The 13,120-nt window shown below is 39.2% G+C and overlaps 1 protein-coding gene across 5 annotated transcripts in view; it reads left to right on the forward strand.

Annotated features, from left to right (window-relative positions):
* Positions 1 to 6,100: 6,100 nt before the first annotated feature.
* The window catches only part of KDTA (KDO transferase A), a 174,065-nt gene continuing 167,045 nt past the window's right edge, over positions 6,101 to 13,120 (forward strand). The window contains exon 1 of one of the 5 annotated variants that reach the window (XM_087663212.1): positions 6,101 to 6,449. In XM_087663212.1, the coding sequence (XP_087519338.1) occupies positions 6,266 to 6,449 (184 nt within the window). In that variant the 5' untranslated portion in view covers positions 6,101 to 6,265. Of the gene's footprint in view, positions 6,458 to 13,120 lie in introns of all 5 variants that reach the window. The other 4 variants (XM_087663211.1, XM_087663210.1, XM_087663209.1 and 1 more) reach the window with 4 other exon arrangements.

Below are 13,120 nucleotides of genomic sequence, written 5' to 3' on the forward strand. Positions count from 1 at the left end.
TCAACTCCAATTGAGCCTAGTTGTTCTACAATGGTTCTAATCTCACTCACATAGACTTCAATAAACCTTCCATTCTTGGATATGTGGCTGAATGTTTGCTTCAGTTCTATCTTTCTTGCATGAGTGGCATGCCCATAATTCTTCATCAATAAGTCCCAAGCAGCTTTTGGTAAAGTACAGTTTGCAATTTGCATAGCTTTTGTGTCTCACATAAGGACAGCCAATGCAAGACCTTGCTAGCCTTTTCCAACCATGTCCTATGTGCCTTTAATTGATCATGTGTTGGAGGTCTATCCTCCAGTAGCTTGGGCTCATCTTCAAGATGTGTGACTAGGTCCCACTAGCCTCTTCCAATTAAGAAATTAGACATCCTGAATTTCCATAGAGCAAAATTGTTGTAGTCCAACTATCTGAGTGATAGTGTCCTTCTCTCTTGTGTTTGCCATTTCAAAGTCTTTAACTTTGCAAAACTAGTCAATTTCCCAAAATGCCAATAGGCGATGTACTTCAATACCCTGTAATGCAACGAGTTTTTATTGAAAATTTGCTGCAATGACCACTATTGCATTCTCAGCCAGTACATGTGCTTATGTTCCCATTCAACTGCAGTTACAATGCATCAACAACTTTGCATTCCAATCTGATATGATGACTGTGATTCTTGGCAAAGAGGTTAATGCCTCTCTCTTTTTTTTCGCAACTTGCAAGGAGAACACTATCTATGCATCATTCTTGTATTTGCTGCCCATAAACAAGGTGCCTATTTATGAATAAATAGGGGGCTACTCTTGATTAAGAGAGCAAAGCACCTTTCAGAGATGCTATGCCATTCACCACTTCAGTGTTATTCTTGCTTTGCTTAATACTAAATATGGAACTAAAGAAGAGAATAACTCACAAATAAATCACTGGAGAGTGGATGAGGAAGTTGCCTTCTTAAAACAAGCTTGTGTCCTATTATCCAGGCCTATTGCAGATTTGTGGGCCAGGATTGCAAGTGCAGCTAATGCTATTGTCTGATCCACATTTTCTTTATTCCTTCAAATGCCAAATTTGCTAATGAAAGCACTCTATCACCATGGTCTATTAGTTGATGTGCATACCATTTCAAGAAAAATCTTCCATAGTAACTATCCCAATCACCTCCATCACAAAATAATTCTGTGTAAGGAAAGCAAGATGTGACCATTCTTTTTAAGGTATTAAGGGTTGATGGGTGTGAAGTGCTAGTAGACAGCAAGTACATGAGGGAAAACTATCCTCCTTTGCTGATTAGTTTCTATGAAGGGATGTTCTTGCAGCTGCCAACGAGTAGAAGAAGATCAACGCTTTTAGGCTTGCTGCTGTCAATGGCGCTCTCATGCTTGCTTCTGTTGTGGACTATGCTTTGTGGCTCAATATCTAAGATGACAAGAAACAACAGCATCTCCACAGATTGAATCATATCCTCAGTCTACAACAAGACTCTTGGACAGAACTTCCTTAGGATTTGTGTATCCTGCTATCCCAAACTTGTCAGGAAGCTTCTTTGTCTTTGCTGGCAAGGGGGCTCATGAGAACCTTCAAAGTAGTGAAACAAGTGAAGCACATATTGTGGAACCTCGATTGCATATTAGAATGGCTGGAGAGAAGTGACAGTTGTCCCATCTGTGATGATAAGGAAATGCCTTTCAATGAAAGTCGATGAAATCGGCGCCTCCTGCAGCTACTAACAGTGAGGTTATGTCTTGCATTCAAAAATTTGGCAGTAGTCTAGACTAACTCGATTGATTTGCACCTCCAGACTGGTCTCGATTGATGATTTTGCTCGATGATACTAGAGTGCTTTTGCTCAATGATTCAAAAAGTGATTTGATTTGTTTTCACAATCACTGGAAATGCTTGCTAATCTTGAAAAAACTTCTGTCATAGCTTCCTGCTACTATCAACCACAATGAGTATACAGACCGAGGCAATAGACTTTTTCCTGCTCTGATACCATATGACAAATTAGAGGGAGAGATGGACAAAGGCTTAGGTCAGAAGGGTAGCAGACATGCTTCCTATTCAACTCATTACCATCAACACAATAAAGTCAACTGTAGTACTATAGAGATCAAGAAACCTAGATCTAACCATGGTTAAGTCTGTATGACTTAACCTTATTCAACTAAGATAGACAACTGACCAAGGACTATGAGCTTGACTCTCAATAAGAAAGAAGGATCCCAATGAATGCTATCACTATGGAAGCAAAGAACACATCAACATCAAATGTAGATTGAAGTATCAACCCAAATGCAATCACTATAAGAAGATTGAACATCATGAAGAAGCAAGTTGATTCAAGAAACAATCAAATTTCATGGAGAAAAACAACTAAGACAAAAAGATAGAAAATCATCTTTTTTTAAGATTGAAGATTGAAGAAAAAGAGCTTGACCACCTACTAACAATAGCCATAGAATGCACCTAGTGAGGGGGAACAATCAATCATGTAACCAATTGACCACCTTGAAGTAGTCAAATAAGGCCCCAAGGGCGGTGTTGAAATATTTGTTTGAGTGTATATAAAGGTGGCGCCTTCTTTGTATACAAATGTAATAGGAACTAGTCTTTAAAGTGTGGAGAGATGAGGATGATGAGTTGAAAGGATATGGATCTAAATGGCAACTCAAAGTGGGCTCAATACAATGTACCCAGCATACTCATGTGCCTATTTAAAGAGGCAAGCTCCATGCAATGGATAAGTGGTTTTCTTTGCTCTCTGAAATCTATGGCCTATTTTGTCCATCATCTTCCTTGAATCTCTTTATGTTTTCATACTGTGTACTTCCCCTCCTTATATTCCTCCAATATCTTGGGCATGTTGGCTTATCTATGTTCTAGAAATCCTCATCAAGGTATATTCATTTTCTCTTGAGGACACCATATTTTGTGAGGAAGGTTTTTTCCTTGCCATGTTTTCAAACTTTAGTGTGAGGATATGCTCTCTCATATCCACAGGGTCTCCCACTCACCATGCATATAAATCATCTAGAATGGATATATTTTTTACTCCCATTTTTTTACACAAGGCTGTTGCATCCTCTTGTGTAGTGCCTTTTTTGGTCCCTCCTACTACACGAATTCATAGTGCTCAAATGTTCCATATTACCTTTTTGTTTATGGTGGCATTTAACCTTTCTAGTTTGCTTGTGTGCCCTCCTATATTCTTATTTGCAACCTAAATCTAGTAAGTATTTTGTTTAGTGACATTTTCTATTGTTTTCATCTTCTTTCTTGCCCCTTTGAATATGTTTGCCCATGTATGTATGTCCTTCTTAAGGCATTCTATCTTTATTTCCAATTTTGGTATAACCAACAATGGCTTCTACGTATCAAGCTTTTCCTTATACATGGTTATGACTTTCTTGCAAGGATCTAACTAAGATTTCAACTCAAATTTTTCTTTTTCTTTGATTGCTATGCATGTATTAGTGCACTTTCTCAAAGTTTTTGTTTCATTCTTCCAAGTTGTATCCAATTTCACTGCATGGCCTACCATTTCAACATGTAATTCTACCTTTATTTATTTCCCCATTCTCCCAGTCACTAATGCATGCTTTCATGTGTGCCTTTCATCTCCACCAGTACTTGTGTGCTTTTCATATCCACCAATACTTGTGTGTGTGTGTGCACGCACGCGTGCGTTTGCATGTGCACATGTGTGTGGGACCTATTTTTATTTATTGGAAAGGCAATATAGAGAGGCCACACACATCCACTCACCCATTCCTCTTTAAGCATCAATAATTTCATCATGTCACATATATAAGTATTCTAGTCACCACAAGACAACACCTTCTTTTAAGAAAACAAAATATGCACCAGAGAATGCTTGAACTCTCACCAACAAATTTTGAGAGGAGTCTTGTAACCAATGGACCTAATACTTTTATGATCATCTTTGGCAATGTGTAATTGGCCAAAGAGCCCACACAATCACTCAAACACTTACTCCCTCTCTAAACATCATTAATTTCATTCAAACATTAAGAGTTTCTTTATAAAGTGTAGATTTGGGCTTTCTTTATGAAGCATACTTTTTAAAAAGTATAATGCGATGCATATTAATGTTAAAAATATTTTTAGAGAAGATGAAATCCTCCCATGTAAGCTTAGCCCACCCTCCCACTTGGGTTTGGGTGTCGGAGATGAGAGCTCTTGTGATCAAAGTGCATGGTTGATCACTAGACCTCCTATTTAACATGTTTAGGAGCAGTGGAGTAGCCTTGTCTTTCATAGACTCTATGCCCATTCTCCCTTCCGTCTTATTAGTGGTGGTAAACTCTGAGGACACTACATGTCATTGTTCCTTGCCTTGGTAGGACCACAATAAAGTTTCGAAAATTTGCTCCTTCTTCCCACAATAGCTTAAAGAAGAGGCCAATATTAAAGCAATGAATATAATGCTCAAGATTAGCATTGTGCCCAAAATTACCAATCTCCCACCAAAGGAGTGTGCTCCCTAGGTCCAGTTGTGTACTTTATCCATAGCTTGTGGAGGAACCATTGGAATATCTTTGTTTGTGTCATGCCCAACCCCAAGGGACATTCAGATAATGGAAGATTTCACATTTCTTAATAATCTCAAATCCATAATGCTCCAACCATCTTAGTGGGCCATCTAGTCTGACATATAAGTTCTATTTTATGTCTATTAATTAGGGAGCTTGAGTGATTAGAGTACTCATCATAAGTCCCTAGTAGAGTATCCACTTGATCCTTCGCTGCCTGCACCACATTTGAGTTATTGTCCAAAAAGAATTGTGAGACAAAGCACACTCTACGAGCGCCAAAGATTTTAAGGTGTTGTGCTATACTAGCCAAACGATCTTCTGCGAAATAGAGGGTCTGTGACCATAGTAGTCTCTCCATAGAGGGGTTGTCCATTATTTTTGCCCTCCTCTTTTGTCTCTGTAGATTACATTTTTCATTGTAAAAAATGGGGGCTTTGATGGCTTGGTGTTGGATTCCTTTGTTGTAGCTGCCCCCTTCTTATTAGGTGCCTCCCCCTTAGAGGGGCAGTCCTTGGCAATGTGGCCACATTGCTTGCAAATGTAATAGGAGTTAGGGAAGTCACCAAACTTAACTTATACCACCACTTCAAATTCGCTTTGATATGCAAGTTCAAAGTATTTAGGGGGTTCTCTCTAGCGATCCTAGAGGATACATTCCTTTCTTTTTGGCTTGAGGGAACCATAGATTGAAGCATTGGATGGCATGTAAAGGACACAACTCAAGGCACTTGTAATCATGGAGACTTCATCATCAAGCCATATAGGAAGGTTAGCTAGGGTAACCCACAATAGACATTTGTGTTGGAGCACAATGATAGGGGAGAAGGAAGGTGACCATGGCACCACCAAAATCAAGTTTCCTTTATACTCCATTGTGCAGCCTAACATCCATGTTCTTTTAGTAGAGCACATGTGAGTTGAGTAGGGCCATGAAAAAAACCTCCCAAAAAATTTACATTGGTGGATGAAGGCTCTCTCTTGGTGGATTGCATAAAACCATTGATTGAATTCATTCTTTACTGGGGGGGGGGGGGGGGGAGGTGTCCCATGAAATAAAGGAAGACTCCACAAGAAGCATAATCAACATACCTTTGATGAATCCATTGAATAGATAGAGGAATAGTTGCCTCCCGAAGCACACCTTGCCCACTTCCGTGGCCTCTGCTATTCTTTGAGCATTGATGGTGGCTTGCTTGCTCTTGACTACCTTCTCCAACTTTACCATGTCTGACCCCTTGATCTAGTGGTTGAGGCATAGTCTTTCTCCATCCCTCCTTCGCCATTGGAGCCTACTACCCTCTTCCCAGAATGATTTTCCTCTCCATCAAGCGATCTAATGCTCTTCCCCACCCTAGTGCCCTGCATGCATGCAAGGGGGAGCGAGTTGCCACGTGTTAGATGGCTTGAAAGGTATTTAAACATGTGTTAGAATAGTAAAGAAAGCTAGTGCCCCTGTATTCACCACTACGCAAGCTTTCTTCCTTAGAAAGCACGATTAATGGTATGAACATAAAGATGCCGATTACAGAATATGTCTCTGCCCTTATCTCAGAAGGGCTTGTAAATACTTTCTTTAATACAAATTCACGCATTATTATTATTATTATTGCTCCGCCCTTTTCTTTGGTAATTTGATTTTACAGTGTACATTTCTCACTCGTCGCCCATATGCTCTCAACGATCGTTATAGAAGGCTGGAGCTGGCGAAATCGGGGGGGCCCTTGATGTCGGTTGTTGCCGTTTACCGAGCTCTCACTTCTGCAGCGTCACCTCTCTTGCTGTTGCATCTGCATTGGAGACGCCTGCGAGGCCTGGAGCATCATGCCATGCAATGGCAGGAAAGATTTGGGCGCCCTACCTTGCCTCGGCCTGCTGGTCCCCTTCTGTGGTTCCATGCAGTTTCAGTTGGTACGCTTGTGAGTTATGAGTTATGCTTATACAGTGGTCATGTTGTCGTGACGTTTCTGCTAATGGTAACGAGGCAGAGTGGGCTCTAGCATTTCTTTGAAGGAAAACCTGAAAGAAAGAAAGAGAGAGAGGGAGAGAGAGAGACATGCACCTGCTCGTCTTGCTTTCGAGACAGGAGGGAAAGTGATATACACATTGGGATCGCAATTGCGAAGAATATGGATTAACCATTTACTTCAAAGAGAGATTGCTATGGCCAAAATGCATTTGCACTGCTAGCTCAGTTTTTAGGTGAAGAGGCTTCCATTCACTCCAACTCCTCTTTGCCTTGAGGATTAATCTTCTCGTTAAGGTGACCATTGGAAGGGGCACTAAACAATTTATGCTCCCTTAGTATATCAACACTCTTGTATAAATGAGATGCTCCCTTAGTATGTCAAACACCCTTGCAAGATGATCCTTAAATGACTTGTTGTAGACGAAAATGTGGTTGGAAAACAGTAGCACAAACTTGAAGAGAAAAGGGTGTAGAAATCTTGTTCATTAAGCTATGAAAGGTGGCTGGGGCATAGGTTAACCCAAATGGCATAACAAGGAAATTGTAGAGGTCCCAATTAGTCTTAAAAGCCATCTTGACCTCATCATCCTCTCTCATTCTAATTTGGTGGTAGCCCAATCTCAAGCCTATCTTTGTGAAATATTTGGCTCTCTTCTACTCATTCAATAAATTATTCCCTTTTAATATGGGATACCTATTCTTGACAATGGTCTTATTTAGATCCCAATAGTCAATACGTATGTGAAAATTGCCATCTTTTGTCTTTACCAACAACACCAATGAGGTGTACGGCGATGAACCCTATTTCTAGTAAATCCTTGATTTGCTTAACTGCCTCTTTCCTTTCACATTTGGAGAGTTTATAGGGATTTTGTTGATGAGCTTTGAGTTAAGTTCTAGGTCGATAGGATGATTCATCGCTTTCTTAGGTGAAAGGGCTTTTGGCACTTGAAATAAGTAATTGTCTCCTCTAATGATGCTTTAAGGGCTGTTTCTTTCACTAAATTTTTGGATTGATCTGTACTTTCTTTGTTGAGATGCAAGACAAAGATTTCAGATCTCTTTTTGAACTCCTCTTTGAGTTTTTTTCCTATAATAAGCTGAAAATCTGCTCTACTTTTGGACTCCCTCCCGATATGTCAGTTGTCCATCCCACATAAACTCCATGTAGGGCTGAGAAAAGTCCATATTGATCTTGCCTAGCTGCCTTAGCCAATCACAATCCAAATTCTTATGGAGTTTTTAAAGGGAAAATTAGCGATTAGGATTCATGATTAAAAAGCTCAATAGTACGCAATCAAGAAAACTTGGAGTTCACTAATTTCACTGATGGAACAATTCTAACGGAGAAAGGACACTACATTTGAAGCAATCCCTCTATGCAATCCCTCTAAGCAAATGGATAGTGGCTTAACTGTAGGATTGGAAAGTGGGGTCGAAAATGGAATGGAAATACCTCTTTCAAGAAGCTTGATAAGGATTTGTAAGCTCAATGCCTTCCATTAAGTACTCCAATGGCCATGGTAGCTTAAAGGCTGATCTAGCATCAATCTTTAGTAGTCCTCAATGATCTTCGAAGCTTGAAAGTGGAAGCATGGGCTGATACAAGCATTTCGTTAAATTTATATTCCATATATATGATCTTGATGAAGAGTGACTCTAAGTCTTCAATCTTGAGGCAATCTTTGTAGATAATTGCTGTCGGTGGACCTCAAAAGCAATATTTGAAGCTTTCTTCAAATAATTTTAAGCTTAATGGCAAGCTTTCATGGTTGTTCTAGTATATCTAGAGTTTCAAAAGAAAAGAATACCAAGAAAGGAGAGTAGTGAAGGCTTTAACTCATGAAGTAGATGTTAAGGGCATAACAAGTGCTCTTAGAAAGTGAGGAGATTGCTCTCACAACATGCAAGAGGAGAACTTGAAAGAGAAATTGAACTAGACCTTGATTGCGAGATAACTTGATTGCAAGAGAGTGCTCACAAGAGCATGGCTCGATCACAAGATAAGACTCCATATAAGACAAGTCTCGATACAGGATAAGACTAGAACAAAACAAGAACTGGAAGGGGATTTGTCTCGCAGGAGCCTCATAACTAGTGTCGGTAAGATTGAAGGGCTTGTAGCCTATGATCCTTATTCATACTATAGCCTAGGGAGGTTAAGGGGAACACATGTCGTTATAAGAGGATGTCATACGGTATGACATGCATGTTGATATATGACACATTGACATCAACAATTACATAGCGATGAGATATCTTGTAGAATGTTCTAGAATCTTCATATAACCAAGGGTTGTCCCAAATTGCATGCGAACCAAGGGCTGTCCTTGCTTGAGCGTCTCTTATATTAACCCCCCTTCTAGCATGGAGTTCCATGAGGAGCGGTGGTGTGCTTTTGAATAGGCCTTGGCTTGGTTGGGTGTTGAAGATGAAATTAATGACCCTTAATAGGGGCTTTTCGAAGATGGGAAGCTAGTTTCTATGTTTGTTCACTTGCATCATAGCCCTTTCAATGGATAAGATACTGTAATTTGCCGCTTGAAATTCTCAAATCTAGGATTTTGTTTACTTCATATCCTTGGTGATCTTCAATTATGATCAAAGGTGATAGCTTTGGTATTTTTCTAGGGATACCAGATGTATGGCATGACTCCAAGACTAAAACATGGACTATACGATGGGCTTTTATGGACTAGGGAAGTTGGAGACGATAGGTGATTGGATTTGCTTGGCCAAGCATCTCGAAGGGCCCAAGTTGTTGATAATCCAGTTCCTGGGAGGAGTGAGAAGAATGTAGATCACGTTGAAAAAGCTAAACTTGATCTCCAATTTTGTATGATGTTGCATGTGAAACTTATTTGCATTTCTTTTATATTTCTCTTGAGCTTGTTTGTTCTATGCTTGCAACTCTTTATGAATATCAAAGAGTTGTTGAGCTAAGTTTGTAGTAGCCGGATTCTTCTCCTATGATCTTACCTGATTGTCTATCCTCAGGTGTTGACCATAATTAGCAAAGAATGGTGTGAATTGAGTGGAGCCATGGGAGGAATTATTGTAGCTAAACTTAGCAAGGGGTAATAGATCCGCCTAATTCTCTTGATGATAGTTGATTGTGCATCTAAGATATTGCTCCAAGACTTGATTGACTCTTTCTGTTTGTCCATCACTCTATGGGTGATTGGCCAAAGAAAGATTCACTTGTACTCCTAGTAGTTTAAAGAGATTTCTCCAAAACCCATGTATAAATTGGGGTCCGTGATTAGAGACAATATCATTAGGTAATCCGTGATGCTGATATATCCATTTCAGGAAGAGCCTTGCTTTCCCTTCTCCATTGATACTCTTGGTTGTTGGGATAGGTGTGTAATTTTTGTGAATGGATCAACCATTACAAAGATAGAATCATACCCTCTGGAAGAAGGTAGTTCAATAATGAAGTCTATGCATAAGGATGATTATGGCTTACTTGAAACAGGTAATGGTTAAAGAAGGCCATGAGGTGGATGATGAGGGACTTTAGTTGGATTGCATGTGTCACAAGAACGCACTAGTTTCCACGTTTACGGCCACTAATTATCCATTGAAACTAGCTTTATTTTCTTGTTAACCCCAAAATGCCTCGTTAAGGGAAGATCATGTCTCTTCTTGAGTATATCCACTTGCAAAGGACTGGGAGGAATATAGAGGAGTGCTTTTTAATAGAGTAGTCCATCAATGTCCTGAAAATTCCTTTGAGTTTGTTCTTGGCCTTGATGTAATTGCCACCTTATGTCCTTGGCGAATGAGTTTTTTGTAATTTCCTTCTCGATCTTTAATAAGAATACAAGGTCTTTTGGGGCTTTGTTAATAACTGTCCTTAACTTCAAATGCTCAGGTTTCAAGATTATTGAATTCTGTTGGTCATATACTTCTTTAGCTTCTTTTGGTGCTAGGTGGGATCTTTGAGATAAAGCATTTGGCTTTTGTTGGTGGTGGCTAGGCCTATAGGTAACAAGGAAGTCAAATCTGGATAGGAAACCACTTCATCTTCCTTGGCGACGATTCAGGACGTGAGAAGTCATAAAATAATCCAGATTGTTGTGATCTGTATAGATAGTGATCTTACGAGGGGTGCCTTCAAGTAGGCGTTGTTAGGTCTCCAAGGAGTCCTCACATAGTTGCAAAGGAACCCGTTTTGTAAGGTTAGGAAACTCGTTTTATACCTAGGCGTTTCATAAATGTATAAAACACCTATTTTAAACTTTCACAAATGCCATATTCTAAGTGTCTTGGAAAATTTGTAATTATCGTTTATTATGGATTCATTTAACATGTTGATATGGATATCGACATTGATTTGCTGGAGTTTTGTTTTGAGTTGTTATCCATGATGATTGCATATATCGATGGCTCCTTTTACGGCTAAAGTTGATATTGGGCATGGATAGTGAACCATGATGCATGCAAATATTGATGCAATATTGAATGTTCATTTGCATTGTATAGAATAATTTTATCTTAATTTCATTTCTGTAGTAGAGAATTTTTTTGAGTGGAAAGCCACTAGATGAACTCGATTGTCATCATCGATCTAGGATAGAACAGCTCCACGTGCAAAATTTGAGGTATCTATCTCCATGATAAAGGGCTTCAATGGATCCACATGTTGAGGTAAAGGCTTGCTTTAATTTTTGAAAGCTTGTTTAGCCTTTTGATCCCATATAAAATTGTTCTTTCTAGTTAGGTTGGTTAGAGAGGCAGCAATATTAGAGTAATCCTCGATAAAGATTTGAAAATATTTGCAAATCTCAAAAAGCATTGAACATCTCATAAAAATGGAGTCTCCCATTCTAGAATAGTTTGTACCTTCTTAGGGTCCATAGAAATTCCCTTCTTAGAAATGACGTTTTCCAAAACTCAACTTCAATTTGATGGAAGGAACACTTTTTCAGCATTACATATAAGCTTACTTTTTGCAATTTATGTAAAACTATTTTAAGTGATACTTATGCTTCCATTGGTTCTTGGAAAAGATCAAGATGTCATTCAAATAGATCACAATAAAGTTGTATTCTTGAAAGATATCATTCATTATATGTTGGAAAATTGTTGGAGCATTTGTGAGGCCAAATGGCATGACAATATATTCAAAATGCCCATACCTTGTGCTGTGCGAAAAGCCATGTTCCATTGATTAGCTTCCTTTATCTTGACAAGATTGCAAGCGCCATGAAGATCTATCTTGGTGAAGACTTTGGCTTTCCCAAGTTGTTTAAGGGGTTTTGGAATCAAGGGAAGAGGGTAGTGATTCTTGATAGTAATCTTATTGAGCCCTCTATAATTTGCACACATACGGAGGGATCCATCTTTTTTTTTTTTTTGACGAATAGAATTGGAGCACCCGCACTAGAGATTTTAAATGATTTATGAATTCCTTGTCACTTGGTAAGATTCTTATCAATATATTTTTTGAGCTTTGCTAATTCATATTGGGATAACTTATAGATGGGGTTGAAAGGAGGCTGAGCTCCTTCTTGTAAATCTATTGCACAATTGTAAGGTTGGTGTTTTGATAGCATATCCGCATTCTTCTTTTTAAACACATCCTTGAACTTTGCATATTGAGTTGGAAGTATATCTAGGCTTTAATCCTTTGGCTTCTCCATTGGAATTGCATAAATTAAAAAGGATGGATTCTTCTTTGCTTGACACATGAACACCTTTGCCCCAATATATATTCATCGAGAAATTTTCCTTTTATTATTTTGTACTGGCCTTGGTTCAATCTTTCTAGACCTCCCATTGATGTTGGGTTATGTAATTCCGGTGAGAGTAGCCTAATAACAATGAGACTATTTAGGCAATGGATGGTGTTGAAGGCTATATTTGATACAAGACTCCTTAGGGTAACTTTTATAGGTCAAGTCTCATACCAGACATCTCTTGAAGCAAGAGATCGACTATCAATTACTTTTGCACATACTGGCTTTGCTTTCCTTAGAAGCTATATACCATGTTGCTCTACAAATTTCTCATCCATGAAGCATGTTGTGGCTCTAGAGTCAACAAAGCTTGTCTGTCTCTGTCTTCCCTCCAGGTGAATCTTTATTGGTAACATAAAGCTAACCTTTGGGTTTGCAGATAGAAGGAGACCTTCTTTTAGGTTTCTTGAAGCCTTGTCTAGCCGTATGGTCTCTACTAGGACTAGACATTGATGTTTCTCAATAGTGATGGAGTAGTGGTGCCATGAATTTCATTTTTTCTTTGTTAGGCTAATATTTAGCTATGTGTCTCGACTGGCCGCAATACATGCATAATCCATTAATGCATCACTTTTGTTTTTTTAAAACTATGGATGGCTTGAACTGTGTTATATCAATTTGCATAGGCTCTGCCTTAGATACTCGGTCTTCTTACGCTGTTGGTGTTAGCGATTGTCATCCCCTGGCCGTGCCACGTCAGCTGCCACGTGGCAGTCTGGTTGGACTGTACCAGTCGGCTGCATTTAATGCAGCCGACCCGTCATATTTTTCGCATTATTTCAGGCTATTTATAGCTGACGTTCTGCACATTGTTCTACACTTCTGTTTGCAGATTTCAGGCTGGAGATTCGTGTAGACTGCAGCGTACT

Source organism: Lygodium microphyllum, chromosome 22 (genome assembly GCF_053477565.2).
Source record: "Lygodium microphyllum isolate KBCC chromosome 22, Lygodium_microphyllum_v1.1.10, whole genome shotgun sequence".
In the NCBI taxonomy this organism is placed as follows: domain Eukaryota; kingdom Viridiplantae; phylum Streptophyta; class Polypodiopsida; order Schizaeales; family Lygodiaceae; genus Lygodium; species Lygodium microphyllum.